The following is a 20,392-nucleotide window of genomic DNA, read 5'->3' as shown; positions in this document are numbered from 1 at the left end:
TATATATATGTGAGGTAATATATAATGTGTGTACAGGTGAGGTGTATATATATATGTGAGGTAATATATAATGTGTGTACAGGTGAGGTGTATATATATAATGTGAGGTAATATATAATGTGTGTACAGGTGAGGTGTATATATATATGTGAGGTAATATATAATGTGTGTACAGGTGAGGTGTATATATATATATGTGAGGTAATATATAATGTGTGTACAGGTGAGGTGTATATATATATATGTGAGGTAATATATAATGTGTGTACAGGTGAGGTGTATATATATATATGTGAGGTAATATATAATGTGTGTACAGGTGAGGTGTATATATATATGTGAGGTAATATATAATGTGTGTACAGGTGAGGTGTATATATATATGTGAGGTAATATATAATGTGTGTACAGGTGAGGTGTATATATATATGTGAGGTAATATATAATGTGTGTACAGGTGAGGTGTATATATATATGTGAGGTAATATATAATGTGTGTACAGGTGAGGTGTATATATATATATGTGAGGTAATATATAATGTGTGTACAGGTGAGGTGTATATATATATGTGAGGTAATATATAATGTGTGTACAGGTGAGGTGTATATATATATATATGTGAGGTAATATATAATGTGTGTACAGGTGAGGTGTATATATATATATGTGAGGTAATATATAATGTGTGTACAGGTGAGGTGTATATATATATATATATGTGAGGTAATATATAATGTGTGTACAGGTGAGGTGTATATATATATATATGTGAGGTAATATATAATGTGTGTACAGGTGAGGTGTTATATATATATATGTGAGGTAATATATAATGTGTGTACAGGTGAGGTGTATATATATATGTGAGGTAATATATAATGTGTGTACAGGTGAGGTGTATATATATATGTGAGGTAATATATAATGTGTGTACAGGTGAGGTGTATATATATATATATGTGAGGTAATATATAATGTGTGTACAGGTGAGGTGTATATATATATGTGAGGTAATATATAATGTGTGTACAGGTGAGGTGTATATATATATATGTGAGGTAATATATAATGTGTGTACAGGTGAGGTGTATATATATATATATGTGAGGTAATATATAATGTGTGTACAGGTGAGGTGTATATATATATATGTGAGGTAATATATAATGTGTGTACAGGTGAGGTGTATATATATATATGTGAGGTAATATATAATGTGTGTACAGGTGAGGTGTATATATATATATATATGTGAGGTAATATATAATGTGTGTACAGGTGAGGTGTATATATGTGTGAGGTAATATATAATGTGTGTACAGGTGAGGTGTATATATATATATATATGTGAGGTAATATATAATGTGTGTACAGGTGAGGTGTGTATATATATGTGAGGTAATATATAATGTGTGTACAGGTGAGGTGTATATATATATATATATGTGAGGTAATATATAATGTGTGTACAGGTGAGGTGTGTATATATATGTGAGGTAATATATAATGTGTGTACAGGTGAGGTGTATATATATATATATATGTGAGGTAATATATAATGTGTGTACAGGTGAGGTGTATATATATATATGTGAGGTAATATATAATGTGTGTACAGGTGAGGTGTATATATATATATATGTGTGAGGTAATATATAATGTGTGTACAGGTGAGGTGTGTATATATATGTGAGGTAATATATAATGTGTGTACAGGTGAGGTGTATATATATATATATGTGAGGTAATATATAATGTGTGTACAGGAGAGGTGTATATATATGTGTGAGGTAATATATAATGTGTGTACAGGTGAGGTGTATATATATATATATATGTGAGGTAATATATAATGTGTGTACAGGTGAGGTGTGTATATATATATATATGTGAGGTAATATATAATGTGTGTACAGGTGAGGTGTATATATATGTGTGAGGTAATATATAATGTGTGTACAGGTGAGGTGTATATATATATGTGAGGTAATATATAATGTGTGTACAGGTGAGGTGTATATATATGTGTGAGGTAATATATAATGTGTAGTTATTCCATGGCGCTTTACATGTGAGGGCTATACAGAAATACAAGTACAGTAATGTTAATACAAGTCACGACTGGTCCAGGAGGAGAGAGGACCCTGCCCGCGAGGGCTCACAATCTACAAGGGATGGGGAAGGATACAGTAGGTGAGGGTAGAGCTGCACGTGTAGTGGCTTGGTCGTCGGTGGTGACTGCAGGGTGTAGGCTTGTCGGAAGAAAAAGGTCTTCATGTTCTTTTCGAAGATATCCGCAGTAGACATGAGTCTATATGTTGGGCTAGAGAGTTCCAGAGTAAGGACAATGTTTGGGAGTTGTCTAGTATGTGATTGTGGGAAGAGTAGATGATGGGAATAGAAAAGGAGATCTTGTGAAGATTGGAGGTAGATGAGCAGCATAGAGAAGGGAGATGTGAGTATCGGAGGTACTTGAGGAGATTAGAGAAGATGTGAGAATTGAAGGTAGATGAGGAGAGTAGAGGGGATATTGTGAGTATCGGAGGTAGATGCGTAGAGAAGGAGATCTTGTGATCGAAGGTAGATGAGGAGAGTAGCGAAGGAGATCTTGTGATGATCGGAGGTAGATGAGGGGAATAGAGAGGGAGATCTTGAGGATCTGGAGGTAGATGAGAGGAATAGAGAGGGAGATGTTGTGAGGATCGGAGGTAGATGACAGAGGAGTTCTTGTGAGGATCATAGTAGATGAGAGTAGAGGAGATCTTGTGAAGATCAGAGGTAGATAAGGAGAGTTCATAAGGAGATCTTGTGATGATCGGAGGTAGATGAGGGGAAATAGAGGGACATCTTGAGGATCGGTGGTAGATTAGTAGAGAAGTAGATGTTGTAAGAATCGGAGGTAGATGTGGAGAGTACACAAGTTGTGAGCTTCGAAGGTAGATGAGGGGAATTGAGAGGGAGATCTTGTGAGGATCGGAGGTAGATGACAGAGGAGTTCTTGTGAGGATCATAGTAGATGAGAGTAGAGAAGGAGATCTTGTGAAGATCAGAGGTAGATAAGGAGAGTTCATAAGGAGATCTTGTGAGGATCGAAGGTAGATGAGGGGAATAGAGGGAGATCTTGTGCGGATCGGAGGTAGATGAGAGTAGACAAGGAGATGTTGTGAGGATCGGAGATAGATGAGAGTAGAGAAGGAGATGTGAGGATCGGATGTAGATGAGGGGAATAGAGGGAGATCTTGTGAGGATCGGAGGTAGATGAGAGTAGAGAAGGAGATGTGAGGATCAGAGGTAGATCAGGAGAGTAGAGAGGGAGATCTGGAGGTAGATGAGAGGAATAGAGGGACATCTTGTAGGATCGGTGGTAGATTAATAGAGAAGTAGATGTAAGGATCGGAGGTAGATGTTGAGAGTACAGAAGTTGTGAGGATCGAAGGTAGATGACTAGTGTAGAGAAGGAGATCTTGTGAGGATCGAAGGTAGATGAGAGTAGAGAAGGAGATCTTGTGAGGATCGGAGGTAGATGAGAGTAGAGAAGGAGATCTTGTGAAGATGAGAGGTAGATGAGGAGAGTTCAGAAGGAGATCTTGTGAGGATCAAAGGTAGATGAGGGGAATAGAGGGAGATCTTGTGCGAATCGGAGGTAAATGAGAGGAGATGTGAGGATCGGAGGTAGATGAGAGTAGAGAAGGAGATGTTGTGAGGATTGGAGGTAGATGAGGGGAATAGAGGGAGATCTTGTGAGGATCAGAGGTAGATGAGGAGAGTAGAGAAGGAGATGTGAGGATCGAAGGTAGATGAGGAGAGTAGAGAAGGAGATGTGAGGATTGGTGGTAGATGAGGAGAGTAGAGAAGGAGATCTTGTGAGGATCGGAGGTAGATGAGGAGAGTAGCGAAAGAGATCTTGTGAGGATCGGAGGTAGATGAGGGGAATAGAGAGGGAGATCTTGAGGATCTGAAGGTAGATGAGAGGAATAGAGAGGGAGATGTTGAGGATCGGAGGTAGATGAGGGGAAATAGAGGGACATCTTGAGGATCGGTGGTAGATTAGTAGAGAAGTAGATGTAAGAATCGGAGGTAGATGTGGAGAGTACACAAGTTGTGAGGTTCGAAGGTAGATGAGGGGAATTGAGAGGGAGATCTTGTGAGGATCGGAGGTAGATGACAGAGGAGTTCTTGTGAGGATCATAGTAGATGAGAGTAGAGAAGGAGATCTTGTGAAGATCAGAGGTAGATAAGGAGAGTTCATAAGGAGATCTTGTGAGGATCGAAGGTAGATGAGGGGAATAGAGGGAGATCTTGTGCGGATCGGAGGTAGATGAGAGTAGACAAGGAGATGTTGTGAGGATCGGAGATAGATGAGGAGAGTATAGAATTTGTGAGGTTCGAAGGTAGATGAGGAGAGTAGAAAAGGAGATCTTGTGAGGATAAGAGGTAGATGAGAGTAGAGAAGGAAATCTTGTGAGGATCAAAGGTAGATGAGGAGAGTACAGGAGATCTTGTGAGGATAAGAGGTAGATGAGAGTAGAGGAGATCTTGTGAGGATCAGAGGTAGATGAGTAGAGAAGGAGATCTTGTGAGGATCAGAGGTAGATGAGAGTAGAGAAGGAGATCTTGTGAGGATCAGAGGTAGATGAGTAGAGAAGGAGATCTTGTGAGGATCGGAGGTAGATGAGAGTAGAGAAGGAGATGTGAGGATCAGAGGTAGATGAGGAGAGTAGAGAGGGAGATCTGGAGGTAGATGAGAGGAATAGAGGGACATCTTGAGGATCGGTGGTAGATTAATAGAGAAGTAGATGTAAGGATCGGAGGTAGATGTTGAGAGTACAGAAGTTGTGAGGATCGAAGGTAGATGAGGAGTGTAGAGAAGGAGATCTTGTGAGGATCGGAGGTAGATGAGGAGAGTAGAGAAGGAGATGAGGATCGAAGGTAGATGAGGAGAGTAGAGAAGGAGATGTGAGGATTGGTGGTAGATGAGGAGAGTAGAGAATGAGATCTTGTGAGGATCGGAGGTTGATGTGGGGAATGGGAGAGGGAGATCTTGTGAGGATCGGAGGTAGATGAGAGTATAGATGGAGATGTGAGGATTGGTGGTAGATGAGATGTTGTGAGGATCGGAGGTAGATGAGGACAGTAGAGAAGGAGATATGAGGATTGGTGGTAGATGAGGAGAGTAGAGTAGGAGATGTGAGGATCGGAGGTAGATGAGTAGAGTAGGAGATGTGAGGATTGGAGGTAGATGAGGAGAGTAGAAAAGGAGATCTTGTGAGGATTGGAGGTAGATGAGAGTAGAGAAGATCTTGTGAGGATCGGAGATAGATGATATGTGTTTGTGGGGGGCACAGGACAGGTATGTATACATATTGACTTGATACATCTTGTTCTATTCTTATTCCAGAACCCACCCAGATCTATCGGTTTTTACGGACCAGAAATCTGATTGCAGTGAGTATCGGTGCTTGTCCCCGACAGTTCTCTGTACAGTGGGGACCCGTAGTTGTTATATAGACTCCTATTGTTTTGTTAATGTCAATCCATAGGGACACCATTCCTCTATAATGTGAGCGCTGTGTATTATATGTAATGACTGTCTCCTCCAAAGGCGGCGCTGTGTACGGATTACTGTGTCTCCTCCATAGGGAGCACTGTGTATGTAATGAAGAGGGCGCTGTATATGTAGTGGTGATTGTGTCTCCTCTATAGGGGGCGCTGTATATGTAGTGATGACTGTCTCTATAGGGGACACTGTATGTCATGATGATTGTGTCTCCTCTGTAGAGGGCGCTGTATATATAGTGATGAATGTGTTTCCTCTATAGGGGGTGCTGTATATGTAGTGATGATGGTGTCTCTATAGGGGGTGCTGTATATGTAGTGATGACTGTCTCTATAGAGGTGCTGTATATGTAGTCATGATGGTGTCTCCTCTATAGGGGTGCTGTATGTAGTGATGACTGTGTCTCCTATATAGGGGGCGCTGTATATGTATTAATGGCTGTCTCTATAGTGGTGCTGTAAGTAGTGATGACTGTCTATAGGGGGCGCTGTATATGTAGTGATGATGGTGTCTCCTCTATAGGGGGTGCTGTATATGTAGTCATGATGGTGTCTCCTCTATAGGGGGCGCTGTATATGTAGTGATGATGGTGTCTCCTCTATAGGGGGTGCTGTATATGTAGTCATGATGGTGTCTCCTCTATAGGGGGCGCTGTATATGTAGTGATGATGTGTCTCCTCTATAGGGGGTGCTGTATATGTAGTGATGATGGTGTATCCTCTATAGTGGTGCTGTATGTGTAGTGATGACTGTCTCTATAGGGGGCGCTGTATATGTAGTCATGACTGTCTCTATAGGGGGTGCTGCATATGTAGTGATGATGGTGTCTCCTCTGTAGGGGGTGCTGTATATAGTCATGATGGTGTCTCCTCTGTAGGGGGCGCTGTATGTGTAGTGATGACTCTCTATAGGAGGTGCTGTATATGTAGTCATGATGGTGTATCTTCTATAGGGGGCGCTGTATATGTAGTGATGATGGGGTCTCCTCTGTAGGGGGTGCTGCATATGTTGTGATGATGGTGTCTCCTCTATAGTGGTGCTGTATGTGTAGTGATGACTGTCTCTATAGGGGGTGCTGTATATGTAGTGATGATGGTGTCTCCTCTATAGGGGGTGCTGTATATGTAGTGATGATGGTGTATCTTCTATAGGGGGCGCTGTATATGTAGTGATGACGGTGTCTCCTCTGTAGGGGGTGCTGCATATGTTGTGATGATGGTGTCTCCTCTATAGTGGTGCTGTATGTGTAGTGATGACTGTCTCTATAGGGGGTGCTGTATATGTAGTGATGATGGTGTCTCCTCTATAGGGGGTGCTGTATATGTAGTGATGATGGTGTCTCCTCTGTAGGGGGTGCTGCATATGTAGTCATGATGGTGTATCTTCTATAGGGGGCGCTGTATATGTAGTGATGACGGTGTCTCCTCTGTAGGGGGTGCTGCATATGTTGTGATGATGGTGTCTCCTCTATAGTGGTGCTGTATGTGTAGTGATGACTGTCTCTATAGGGGGTGCTGTATATGTAGTGATGATGGTGTCTCCTCTATAGGGGGTGCTGTATATGTAGTGATGATGGTGTCTCCTCTGTAGGGGGTGCTGTATATGTAGTCATGATGGTGTATCCTCTATAGTGGTGCTGTATATGTAGTGATGACTGTCTCTATAGGGGGCGCTGTATATGTAGTGATGATGGTGTCTCCTGTAGCGGGCGCTGTATGTGTAGTGATGACTGTGTCTCTATAGTGGGTGCTGCATATGTAGTGATGATGGTGTCTCCTCTATAGGGGGTGCTGTATATGTAGTGATGACTGTCTCTATAGGGGTGCTGCATATGTAGTGATGATGGTGTCTTCTCTGTAGGGGGCGCTGTATGTGTAGTAAGGACTGTCTATAGGGGGTGCTGCATATGTAGTCATGATGGTGTATCCTCTATAGTGGTGCTGTATGTGTAGTGATGACTGTCTCTATAGGGGGCGTTGTATATGTAGTGATGGTGTCTCCTCTGTAGGGGGCTCTGTATGTGTAGTGATGACTGTCTTTATAGGGTGTGCTGCATATGTAGTGATGATGATGGTGTCTCCTCTGTAGAGGGTGCTGCATATGTAGTGATGGCTGTCTCTATAGGGGGCGCTGTATATGTAGTGATGATGGTGTCTCCTCTGTAGGGGGCGCTGTATATGTAGTGATGACTGTCTCTATAGGGGGCGCTGTATATGTAGTGATGATGGTGTCTCCTCTGTAGGGGGCGCTGTATGTGTAGTGATGACTGTCTCTATAGGGGGTGCTGCATATGTAGTGATGGTGTCTTCTCTGTAGGGGGCGCTGTATGTGTAGTGAGGACTGTCTCTATAGGGGGTGCTGCATATGTAGTGATGATGGTGTCTCTATAGGGGGTGCTGTATATGTAGTGATTGTGTCTCCTCTATAGGGGGCGCCGTATATGTAGTGATTACTGTATCCTCTATAGGGGGTGCTGTATGTGTAGTGATGACTGTCTCCTCTATAGGGGGCGCTGTATGTGTAGTGATGACTGTGTCTCCTCTATAGGGCGCCGTATGTGTAGTGATGACTGTCTCCTCTATAGGGGGCGCTGTATATGTAGTGATGACTGTCTCTATAGGGGGCGCTGTATATGTAGTGATGATGGTGTCTCCTCTGTAGGGGGCGCTGTATATGTAGTGATGACTGTCTCTATAGGGGGCGCTGTATATGTAGTGATGATGGTGTCTCCTCTGTAGGGGGCGCTGTATGTGTAGTGATGACTGTCTCTATAGGGGGTGCTGCATATGTAGTGATGGTGTCTCCTCTGTAGGGGGCGCTGTATGTGTAGTGAGGACTGTCTCTATAGGGGGTGCTGCATATGTAGTGATGGTGTCTCTAGGGGGTGCTGTATATGTAGTGATTGTGTCTCCTCTATAGGGGGCGCCGTATATGTAGTGATTACTGTATCCTATATAGGTGGTGCTGTATGTGTAGTGATGTCTGTCTCCTCTATAGGGGGCGCTGTATGTGTAGTGATGACTGTGTCTCCTCTATAGGGGCGCCATATGTGTAGTGATGACTGTCTCCTCTGTAGGGGGCGCTGTATATGTAGTGATGACTGTCTCTATAGGGGGCGCTGTATATGTAGTGATGATGGTGTCTTCTCTGTAGGGGGCGCTGTATGTGTAGTGAGGACTGTCTCTATAGGGGGTGCTGCATATGTAGTGATGATGGTGTCTCTAGGGGGTGCTGTATATGTAGTGATTGTGTCTCCTCTATAGGGGGTGCTGTATATGTAGTGATTGTGTCTCCTCTATAGGGGGCGCCGTATATGTAGTGATTACTGTCTCCTCTATAGGGGGCGCTGTATGTGTAGTGATGACTGTGTCTCCTCTATAGGGGCGCTGTATGTGTAGTGATGACTATCTCCTCTATAGGGGGCCCCATATGTGTAGTGATGACAGTGTCTTCTCTATAGGGGGCCATATGTGTAGTGATGGCGGTGTCTCTATAGGGGGCGCTGTATATGTAGTGATGATGTGTCTTCTCTATAGGGGGCACAGTATATGTAGTGATGGCGGTGTCTGCTCTATAGGGGCATTGAATGTAGTGATGTGTCTTCTCTATAGGGGGCACTGTATATGTAGAGATGACGTGTCTCCTCTATAGGGGGCATTGCATGTAGTGATGGTGTCTTCTCTATAGGGGGCACTGTATATGTAGTGATGACTGTCTCATAGGGGGCACCGTATGTGTAGTGATGACGGTGTCTCCTCTATAGGGGGCATTGTATGTAGTGATGGTGTCTTCTCTATAGGGGGTGCTGTATATGTAGTGATGACGGTGTCTCCTCTATAGGGGGCATTACATGTAGTGATGTGTCTTCTCTATAGGGGGCGCTGTATACGTAGTGATGACTGTCTCATAGGGGGCACCGTATGTGTAGTGATGACGGTGTCTCCTCTATAGGGGGCATTGTATGTAGTGATGGTGTCTTCTCTATAGGGGGCGCTGTATATGTAGTGATGACTGTCTCATAGGGGGCGCCGTATATGTAGTGATGACTGTCTCCTCTAGGGGTTGCAGTATGTGTAGTGATGACTGTGTCTCTATAGGGGGCGCTGTAAGTGTACTGATGACTGTCTTCCCTAGGGGGCGCGCCGTATATGTGGTGATGACGGTGTCTCCTTTATAGGGGCGCTGTATATGTAGTAATGATGGTGTCTTCTCTATAGGGGGAGCCGTATATGTAGTGATGACTGTCTCCTTTAGAGGGGCGCCATATATGTGGTAATGACGATGTCTCCTCTATAGGGGGTGCCGTATGTGTGGTGATGACGGTGTCTCCGCTATAGGGGGCGTCGTATATGTGGTGATGACTGTGTCTCCTCTATAGGGGGTGCCGTATATGTAGTCATGATGGTGTATCCTCTATAGTGGTGCTGTATGTGTAGTGATGACTGTCTCTATAGGGGGCGTTGTATATGTAGTGATGGTGTCTCCTCTGTAGGGGGCGCTGTATGTGTAGTGATGACTGTCTTTATAGGGGGTGCTGCATATGTAGTGATGATGGGGTCTCCTCTGTAGAGGGTGCTGCATATGTAGTGATGACTGTCTCTGTAGGGGGCGCTGTATATGTAGTGATGATGGTGTCTCCTCTGTAGGGGGCGCTGTATATGTAGTGATGATGGTGTCTCCTCTGTAGGGGGCGCTGTATATGTAGTGATGACTGTCTCTATAGGAGGCGCTGTATATGTAGTGATGATGGTGTCTCCTCTGTAGGGGGTCCTGTATATGTAGTCATGATGGTGTATCCTCTATAGTGGTGCTGTATGTGTAGTGAGGACTGTCTCTATAGGGGGTGCTGCATATGTAGTGATGATGGTGTCTCTATAGGGGGTGCTGTATATGTAGTGATTGTGTCTCCTCTATAGGGGGCACCGTATATGTAGTGATTACTGTATCCTCTATAGGGGGTGCTGTATGTGTAGTGATGACTGTCTCCTCTATAGGGGGTGCTGAATATGTAGTAATGATGGTGTCTTCTCTATAGGGGGAGCCGTATATGTAGTGATGACTGTCTCCTCTAGAGGGGCGCCATATATGTGGTAATGACGATGTCTCCTCTATAGGGGGTGCCGTATGTGTGGTGATGACGGTGTCTCCGCTATAGGGGGCGTCGCATATGTAGTGATGGCTGTGTCTCTATAGGGGACGCTGTATATGTAGTGATGAGGGTGTATCCTCTATAGGGGCACCGTATATGTGGTGATGACTGGGTCTCTATAGGGGGCTGTATGTGTAGTGATGACGGTGTCTCCATAGGGGGCACCATATGTGTAGTGATGACGGTGTCTCCTATATAGGGGGCGCTGTATGTGTAGTAATGACTGTCTCCTCTATAGGGGCGCTGTATGTGTGGTGATGACGGTGTCTCCTCTATAGGGGGCGCCGTATATGTAGTGATGGTGTCTCCTCTATAGGGGGCTCCATATATGTAGTGATGACTGTGTCTCCTCTATAGGGGGCACCATATGTGTAGTGATGACTGTGTCTCCTCTATAGGGAGCGCCATATGTGTAGTGATGGCGGTGTCTCTATAGGGGGCGCTGTATATGTAGTGATGATGGTGTCTTTTCTATGGGGGGTACCGTATATGTAGTGATGGCTGTGTCTGCTCTATAGTGGGCATTGTATGTAGTGATGGTGTCTTCTCTATAGGGGGCACTGTATATGTAGTGATGACGGTGTCTCCTCTATAGGGGGCATTGCATGTAGTGATGGTGTCTTCTCTATAGGGGGCGCTGTATATGTAGTGATGACTGTCTCATAGGGGGCACCGTATGTGTAGTGATGACGGTGTCTCCTCTATAGGGGGCATTGTATGTAGTGATGGTGTCTTCTCTATAGGGGGTGCCGTATATGTAGTGATGACTGTCTCCTCTATAGGGGGTGCAGTATGTGTAGTGATGACTGTGTCTCTATAGGGGGCGCTGTATGTGTACTGATGACTGTCTTCCCTAGGGGGCGCGCCGTATATGTGGTGATGACGGTGTCTCCTTTATAGGGGCGCTGTATATGTATTAATGACGGTGTCTCCTCTATAGGGGGTGCTGAATATGTAGTAATGATGGTGTCTTCTCTATAGGGGGAGCCGTATATGTAGTGATGACTGTCTCCTCTAGAGGGGCGCCATATATGTGGTAATGACGATGTCTCCTCTATAGGGGGTGCCGTATGTGTGGTGATGACGGTGTCTCCGCTATAGGGGGCGTCGTATATGAGGTGATGACTGTGTCTCCTCTATAGGGGGTGCCGTATATGTAGTCATGATGGTGTATCCTCTATAGTGGTGCTGTATATGTAGCGAGGACTGTCTCTATAGGGGGTGCTGCATATGTAGTGATGATGGTGTCTCTATAGGGGGTGCTGTATATGTAGTGATTGTGTCTCCTCTATAGGGGGCGCCGTATATGTAGTGATTACTGTATCCTCTATAGGGGGTGCTGTATGTGTAGTGATGACTGTCTCCTCTATAGGGGGCGCTGTATGTGTAGTGATGACTGTGTCTCCTCTATAGGGGCCCCATATGTGTAGTGATGACAGTGTCTTCTCTATAGGGGGCCATATGTGTAGTGATGGCGCTGTATATGTAGTGATGATGTGTCTTCTCTATAGGGGGCACTGTATATGTAGTGATGGCGGTGTCTGCTCTATAGGGGGCATTGTATGTAGTGATGGTGTCTTCTCTATAGAGGGCGCTGTATATGTAGTGATGACGGTGTCTCCTCTATAGGGGGTGCCGTATATGTAGTGATGGCTGTCTCTCTATAGGGGCTCTGTATATGCAGTGATGAGGGTGTATCCTCTATAGGGGGCACCGTATATGTTGTGATGACTGGGTCTCTATAGGGGGCTGTATGTGTAGTGATGACGGTGTCTCCATAGGGGGCGCCGTATGTGTAGTGATGACGGTGTCTCCTCTTTAGGGGGCGCTGTATGTGTAGTAATGACTGTGTCTCCTCTATAGGGGCGCTGTATGTGTGGTGATGACGGTGTCTCCTCTATAGGGGGCGCAGTATATGTAGTGATGGTGTCTCCTCTATAGGGGGCACCATATGTGTAGTGATGACTGTGTCTCCTCTATAGGGAGCGCCATATGTGTAGTGATGACGGTGTCTTCTCTATTGGGGGCGCCATATGTGTAGTGATGACTCCTCTATAGGGGGCACCGTATATGTGGTGATGACTATGTCTCCTCTATAGGGGGCACCATATATGTGGTAATGACGATGTCTCCTCTATAGGAGGTGCCGTATATGTAGTAATGACGATGTCTCCTCTATAGGGGGCGCTGTATGTGTAGTGATGGCGGTGTCTCCTCTATAGGGGACGCCGTATATGTGGTGATGACGTGTCTCCTCTATAGGGGTGACATATATGTAGTGATGACTCCTCTATAGGGGGCACCGTATATGTGGTGATTACTATGTCTCCTCTATAGGGGGCACCATATACACTCACTGGCCACTTTATTAGGTACACCATGCTAGTAACGGGTTGGACCCCCTTTTGCCTTCAGAACTGCCTCAATTCTTCGTGGCAGAGATTCAACAAGGTGCTGGAAGCCTTCCTCAGAGATTTTGGACCATATTGACATGATGGCATCACACAGTTGGCGCAGATTTGTCGGCTGCACATCCCTGATGCGAATCTCCCGTTCCACCACATCCCAAAGATGCTCTATTGGATTGAGATCTGGTGACTGAGGAGGCCATTTGAGTACAGTGAACTCATTGTCATGTTCAAGAAACCAATCTGAGATGATTCGAGCTTTATGACATGGCGCATTATCCTGCTGAAAGTAGCCATCAGATGCCTGTTCTTAGCTGAGAGGAGTGGTACCCAGTGTGGTCTTCTGCTGCTGTAGCCCATCTGCCTCAAAGTTCGACGCACTGTGCGTTCAGAGATGCTCTTCTGCCTACCTTGGTTGTAACGGGTGGCAATTTGAGTCACTGTTGCCTTTCTATCAGCTCGAACCAGTCTGCCCATTCTCCTCTGACCTCTGGCATCAACATGGCATTTCCGGCCACAGAACTGCCGCTCACTGGATTTTTTTTCTTTTTCGGACCATTCTCTGTAAACCCTAGAGATGGTTGTGCGTGAAAATCCCAGTAGATCAGCAGTTTCTGAAATTCTCAGACCACCCCTTCTGGCACCAACAATCATGCCACGTTCAAAGGCACTCAAATCACCTTTCTTCCCCATACTGATGCTCGGTTTGAACTGCAGGAGATTGTCTTGACCATGTCTACATGCCTAAATGCACTGAGTTGCCGCCATGTGATTGGCTGATTAGAAATTAAGTCTTAACACACAGTTGGACAGGTGTACCTAATAAAGTGGCCAGTGAGTGTATGTGGTAATGACGATGTCTCCTCTATAGGAGGTGCCGTATATGTAGTAATGACGATGTCTCCTCTATAGGGGGCGCTGTATGTGTAGTGATGACTGTCTCATAGGGGCCGCCATATATGTAGTGATGACGGTGTCTCCTCTATAGTTGGGCGCTGTATATGTAGTGATGACGGTGTCTCCTCTATAGTTGGGCGCTGTATATGTAGTGATGACTGTCTCTATAGGGGGTGCTGTATATGTGGTGATGACTGTGTCTCCTCTATAGGGGGCGCCGTATGTGTAGTGATGACGGTGTCTCCTCTATGGGGGTGACGTATATGTAGTGATGACTCTCCTCTATAGGGGGCGCCGTATATGTGGTGATGACGGTGTCTCCTCTATAGGGGGCGCTGTATATGTAGTGATGACTGTCTCATAGGGGCCGCCGTATATGTAGTGATGATGGTGTCTCCTCTATAGGGGGTGCTGTATATGTAGTGATGACTGTCTCTATAGGGGGTTCTGTATATGTGGTGATGACTGTGTCTCCTCTATAGGGGGCGCCGTATGTGTGGTGATGACGGTGTCTCCTCTATAGGGGACGCCGTATATGTGGTGATGACGTGTCTCCTCTATAGGGGTGACGTATATGTAGTGATGACTCTATAGGGGGCGCCGTATATGTGGTGATGACTGTGTCTCCTCTATAGGGGGCGCCGTATGTGTGGTGATGACGGTGTCTCCTCTATAGGGGACGCCGTATATGTGGTGATGACGTGTCTCCTCTATAGGGGTGACGTATATGTAGTGATGACTCCTCTATAGGGGGTGCTGTATATGTGGTGATGACTGTGTCTCCTCTATAGGGGGCGCCGTATGTGTGGTGATGACGGTGTCTCCTCTATAGGGGGCGCCGTATATGTGGTGATGACGGTGTCTCCTCTATAGGGGGCGCTGTATATGTAGTGATGACTGTCTCATAGGGGCCGCCGTATATGTAGTGATGATGGTGTCTCCTCTATAGGGGGTGCTGTATATGTGGTGATGACGTGTCTCCTTTATAGGGGGCGCCGTAGATGTAGTGATGGTGTCTCCTCTATAGGGGGCGCCGTAGATGTAGTGATGACGGTGTCTCCTCTATAGGGGGCGCCGTATGTGTGGTGATGACGGTGTCTCCTCTATAGGGGTGACGTATATGTAGTGATGACTCTCCTCTATAGGGGGCGCTGTATATGTAGTGATGACTGTCTCATAGGGGGCGCCGTAGATGTAGTGATGACTGTGTCTCCTCTATAGGGAGCAGCATCAGCATTTTGACCTCTGTCCCGCAGTAATTCTATGTTTCTTTGTGTCCTTTTCCCCGCAGCCTATCTTTCTGCATCGGACGCTCACCTATATGTCTCACCGTAACTCCCGATCAAACTCCAGAAGGTAATGAGCGTGGCTTGTTGTTGCTCTCCGGTTACATGAGTGCGGCCGGGTGCATTTCTCCTATGTCACATAATCCCCCCCGAGCTCTAGACCCGTCTGCTCCTCTGTTACACACATTACGCTCCTTCGCTCCCTAAACACCGTGGTAGATCCTGTTCTCCTCATACTGTGGATGTCACCCGTAGATGTCACCCGTCTGATCACTTGTCTTTTTTCCGTCTTTCAGGAAAACCTTTAAAGTAAATGACCTGCTCTCAAAGGTGGAGAAAATGCGGGGCGAGCACGAGACGGACAGGTAAGCTGCCGACTGATGATACGACCGCTGTGCTTTCTGGCTTGTGGTGCTATGGCTGTGTCCTGATACCTTGTTCTTTCCCCTCCAGTGTCTCTGCTCACCTGCAGCTCACGTTCACCGGCTTCTTCCATAAAAGTGGTAAGTGTGAGACGCACGGTCTTGTGGGAAGTGTGGGGTCCCAAAGCATGGAGCTGACTGCTACTGTATCTCCCTCAGATAAGCCATCTCTAAACTCTGAGAATGAACAAAACTCTGTAACTCTGGAGGTCCTGCTTGTGAAGGTGTGCCACAAGAAGCGTAAGGTAAGCGATCCTTCATTACTCCCCACATGTGGACTCCTTGGCTGCCTTGGTCCCCCTTTCTCGGCACCATCCTGTTCTTCTTGCTCGACCTGTCGCCTTGGTCCTCTCTTCCTCGGCCTGTCTCTTTGGACGCCCTTCCCTCTCCTCCCTCTTGGCCTTGGTTTCCCCCACTTGGCATCATCCTGTTCTTTTCGCTCAGTCGCCTTGGTTCCCACCCGCTGGGCTGTTCGCCAATGCTCCAGTCCCCTCCCCGCCACTGGTGGTCGCCGACACTCTCGTCCCCTCCACTCTCGTCCCCTCTCCACCGGCTGTTTGCCAATGCTCCTGTCCCCTCTTAAAGGGAATCTGTCAGCAGGATTGTGCACAGTAACCTACACACAATGTCAGGTCGGCACCATTATACTTTAATCTTTATTTTCAGTTTTGTGTTAGATTCTCGGGCCCTAAGGCGGGGATGGGGTGTGTGGTGCTCTGATTAGCTATTCATAATGCTGACTGGTCACTGATCCCTCACTGACCTGCCCCCTAGTTTGCATAATGAATATCTGTACATACGTAAAAAAAAAAAACAAACAGCCATGGCACCTGGTTTGTAGCAAAATCGCATGTTCTATGTGCCAGTAATACGTTTTATTCAAGTTACTCAGCTAGAGCAAAGAAAAAAACAATTTGAAAATGTCGCCCGCCGCGCCTGCGCCGTAGCTGCTATCGATGTAGTGGTGGTCAGATAGCTGCTACTGCGCTTGTGCGTGCGGCGCCATCTTGGAGGAGGCATTTCTTTTTTCTTCTCCAGTAAGATGCGCCGCTACTGCACAGGCACGGCGGGCGATATTTTCAAATTAAGGTTTTTTGTTTTTTTTTGCTCTAGCTGAATAGCTTGAATAAAATGTATTATTTTGCTGCAGACCGGGTGCCATGGCCGACACCTGCCTGCAGAAGGCTTTTTTCTCCAGTCACTTTCCATGACAGCAGCATCGGAGGATGTCTCCCTCCCATAATGCGGGACAGGAAACACAGAAGAGGTTAAATACCCCTCCCCTTCCTACAATCGCCAGTGTTTTTTCCTGTCCCCTATGGAGCATGAAGAGCTTCCTGATGGTACTGCCGTGGCCGGTGATCTGGAGCACCCCACGTTACCTTCTCAATGCCGGACAGCCAAGGTCGGTGTCTCCGCCCTCCTCTGGTGGCTGCTCCCGTCTCCACGATCCTCGTGCGACTCGGGACCCCCTTTCCCGCCCCTCCTCGGGGGGTAAAGTGGGTGGTGATGTGCGGCTGGAGTCCTCTCGTAGCTCCCTAGCGTCTTCCTCCCCTCATGCCAGCTGTTTTCGGAGACCCCTGCGCACTGGAAGTGACGTCGGCCCTAACTTCCGGTTTACTTCCTGGTGCATTCCATGCTGGTACTGGGCGACTCCGGGGCTGCTGGCATGATTGGGGCGTCCGCCTTCGGGCTCCCCCTTCCCAGACAACTTGGTGGAGGAGGAACACAAAATTCGATGCTGAGACCTCGATTACATAAATCCTGGTTGGGGGATGCCTCCAGGTAAAGCCTATCGTCTGTGACTGGTGACGGACTGACGAAATGGACTGCGACAAACCCTCCCTGCCTGCTTCTGTAGAGCCCAGCGTTCACCTGCCTACTGTGAGTAGTGAATGAAGGTCCCTTGTTGTCCAGTTTATAGTCCATGGGTGTCTTGGTGTACCTTTCTCTCTCTCTTTTAGGGAGACTAGGTCCCTGCCCCTAAAAAGGATAAGGTGCCCGGCTGCAGGTGTGGTATATGTTCTTCCAGGCTTCCCTCGTCATACAAAAACTTTGCCAGCCCTGAACAGATGATGTATTGTGTGCCGAACAGCCCTCCCTACTGGAAAGCATCAAAACTCTCATTAAACATGAGGTTCAATCCTCTATGATGGCCCTTTCCCAAAACCCAATACAGCATCCCCCTCCTCCTAAAAGAAGGAGGAGGGCACCTGTGGAATCTGATTCAGACTTGGGCAAGGTCCGTACCTCTGGTTCGGAGGATATTTGGGAGGATGAGGGTTCCACTTCCACCCCCAAGTCTGATAATAAAAAATATTATTTCTTTTCCTAGGATATGGAAGAATTGATAAGCATGGTGAGGGGCACCATGGGTGTTGAGGAGGCGGAAGTGAGATACTCTGTGCAGGATGAGATGTTTCTCCTGGTTCAGAAACCAGAATGCTCCTACCCTGAGAGACTCAATGTCTATCCTGGGATCACTGACGTCATGCAATCCAGGCAGTATCCTGGGCTCAGGCCCATACACAATTCCTTCAGTCTCATGTCCTGTTGTCCACAAGAAAGCACCCAGAAGCGCTGACCAAAAGTTTCCCTTCCCGGTCATGTGAAGGCTTGTCTTTCACGGTGGCTAGACTACCGAAACCTTCTGTGAGGAGTCAGCTGGGACCAACTTCCCCTGAAGATAATCACTTCGGACGCCAGTGGGAGAGCCTGGGGAGTCGTGGTGGAGAGGTCTCACTTCCAGGGGTTGTGGACCGCAGACATCAGATCCAGCTCCTCAAATCTGCGGAAACTGAAGGCAGTGGAGGAAGCGTTGAAAGCCGCATCCACTCTCATTGAATGTCACAGTGTGCGTGTCTTTTCCGACAACAAGGCCACAGTAGCCTACCTCCGGCACCAGGGAGGCATCAAATACGCCTGTTTGAAGTCAATCGTTGCAAGGATTTTTTCTTGGGCGGAAAGACATCTGTTGTCCATCACAGTAATACACCTAAAGGGATCCGACAACATCCAGGCGGATTTCCTCAGCAGGAGAGACATCCATCCAGTAGACTGGTGCCTGGACCAAGCGGTCTTTTTGTCCCTGGTATCAAGGTGGGGTAGTCCAGATGTAGACCTGTTTGCCAATGGCCGGAACGCAAAGGTGAAGACGTTCTTTTCCCTCAGCCCCACGGACAGAGCGCAAGGCATAGACGCCTTTTCTCATCCTTAGGAGTTCAACCTGGCCTACACCTTCCCACCAATCCTTTTTCAAGAAGAACTCTGCAGAAAATTTGTTCAGACCGGGTCACCACGATTTTAATTGCTTCCATGTGGCCGGGAAGAAGCTGGTACGGCACTTTGATAGACATGGCTCAGGAGGATCCCCTACTTCTACCCCAGAAGGTCGACCTCCATCACCAGGGCCCTTTGCTACACCTGAACCTGCGCAGATTGAACCTTGTGGCCTGGCTACTGAAGCGAGGATCCTAAAAGCTAAAGGGCTCTCAGAGGAGGTAATACATACTCTCCAGAAGAGTAGGAAGCCAGTGACCAACACCATCTATGGCAAGGTTTGGAAGAAATTTTCATCCTGGTGTTTCCAGAGTACTCTTGATCCTTCCACCCTAACATCATGCAAATTCTAGATTTTCTTCAAAAGGGGTTAGATCTAGCAGGGCTGTGGAGTCGGTAAGCCAAACCTGCGACTCCAACACCGACTCCACGACTCCGACTCCAACATATATTGCTTATATTTAAGTGTAAAATTTATTGTAGTACAATGTGAACATCAGACACTTAATCATTTTTATGATACAATAATTAAGATATTTAGAACATAATATAAATTTATTAGAATACAACTTTAGATCACAAAAAACTGTAATAAATTGTAAATATGTAATATCGATTACATATATATACAGTATATATATAACACTATGTAATAAACTATGTATGTGGCAAAAAACAGTTTTCAACAAAAACATACTAAATAACATTTGTGCAGTCTATGAATTTGTTCTAAGAAATAGAATTGCCTCCTTCATAGATGACCTCACATCTGACCTAATAATTTTAAGGCTAGAGAACAACCTCTCTACACTAACTTGGGTTGGAGGCAAAGCCGTATCCACATGGGAACATCTCTAACATTTTCCGGGTATAAAGGAATTGCCTCGTGCACAGTCAGTTTTGATGAACGGTTGAATTTTTCTTTGAGAGCAAGTGAAACATTTTGCTGAAATATGGTCAATCTGCTGCTATAGGAGACAGAGTGAAATCTTTTTCCTTGCAGCAACGCTTTGCCTGCTCCATGTCATACAAATACTTGTCTAAGTCAAACTCCTCATCTGATGAGGATGAAGATATGGCAGCAGTAGCACTGTCAGGACCCAAGTCCTCTTGCGCCTGGCAGTCCTCCTGTAGGCCACTCATCCTAACTGCTAGCTCAGTCAGAGCTTCTTTTCCTTTAGTAAGCTGTTGATCATCAAGCAATATACGATGACTTGGGTCCACATCAACATCTGCCAGAAAAACTTTATTTTCCAATAGCTGTGTCTCTCTCCGTTTCATTGCAGCAGAAATGCCATCTGCGATTAAACCTCCTCTTTGGGACAGGCAAAATAGCAAGTTCTTCCACTCCCTTATGAAAATGCCAGGAGTTAAATCCTCAGCTTGTAATTT

At 46.2% G+C, this 20,392-nt stretch overlaps 1 protein-coding gene across 1 annotated transcript in view; it reads left to right on the top strand.

The window, feature by feature from the left end:
* The first annotated feature begins 5,313 nt into the window (after nt 1-5,313).
* Nucleotides 5,314-20,392, top strand: part of SUZ12 (SUZ12 polycomb repressive complex 2 subunit) — a 37,002-nt gene continuing 21,923 nt past the window's right edge. Inside the window, exons 1-5 of the mRNA XM_073563817.1 lie at nt 5,314-5,447; nt 15,305-15,369; nt 15,596-15,664; nt 15,753-15,802; nt 15,881-15,966. Of these exons, the coding sequence (XP_073419918.1) occupies nt 15,335-15,369; nt 15,596-15,664; nt 15,753-15,802; nt 15,881-15,966 (240 nt within the window). The 5' untranslated portion in view covers nt 5,314-5,447; nt 15,305-15,334. The remainder of the gene's footprint in view (nt 5,448-15,304; nt 15,370-15,595; nt 15,665-15,752; nt 15,803-15,880; nt 15,967-20,392) is intronic.

Source organism: Dendrobates tinctorius, unplaced genomic scaffold (assembly GCF_039654945.1).
Source record: "Dendrobates tinctorius isolate UK_male_01 unplaced genomic scaffold, ASM3965494v1 ptg000399l, whole genome shotgun sequence".
Classification (NCBI taxonomy): Eukaryota; Metazoa; Chordata; class Amphibia; order Anura; family Dendrobatidae; genus Dendrobates; species Dendrobates tinctorius.
The sequence above is the reverse complement of the archived record's forward strand: the minus strand, read 5'-3'. Positions and strand labels throughout refer to the sequence as shown.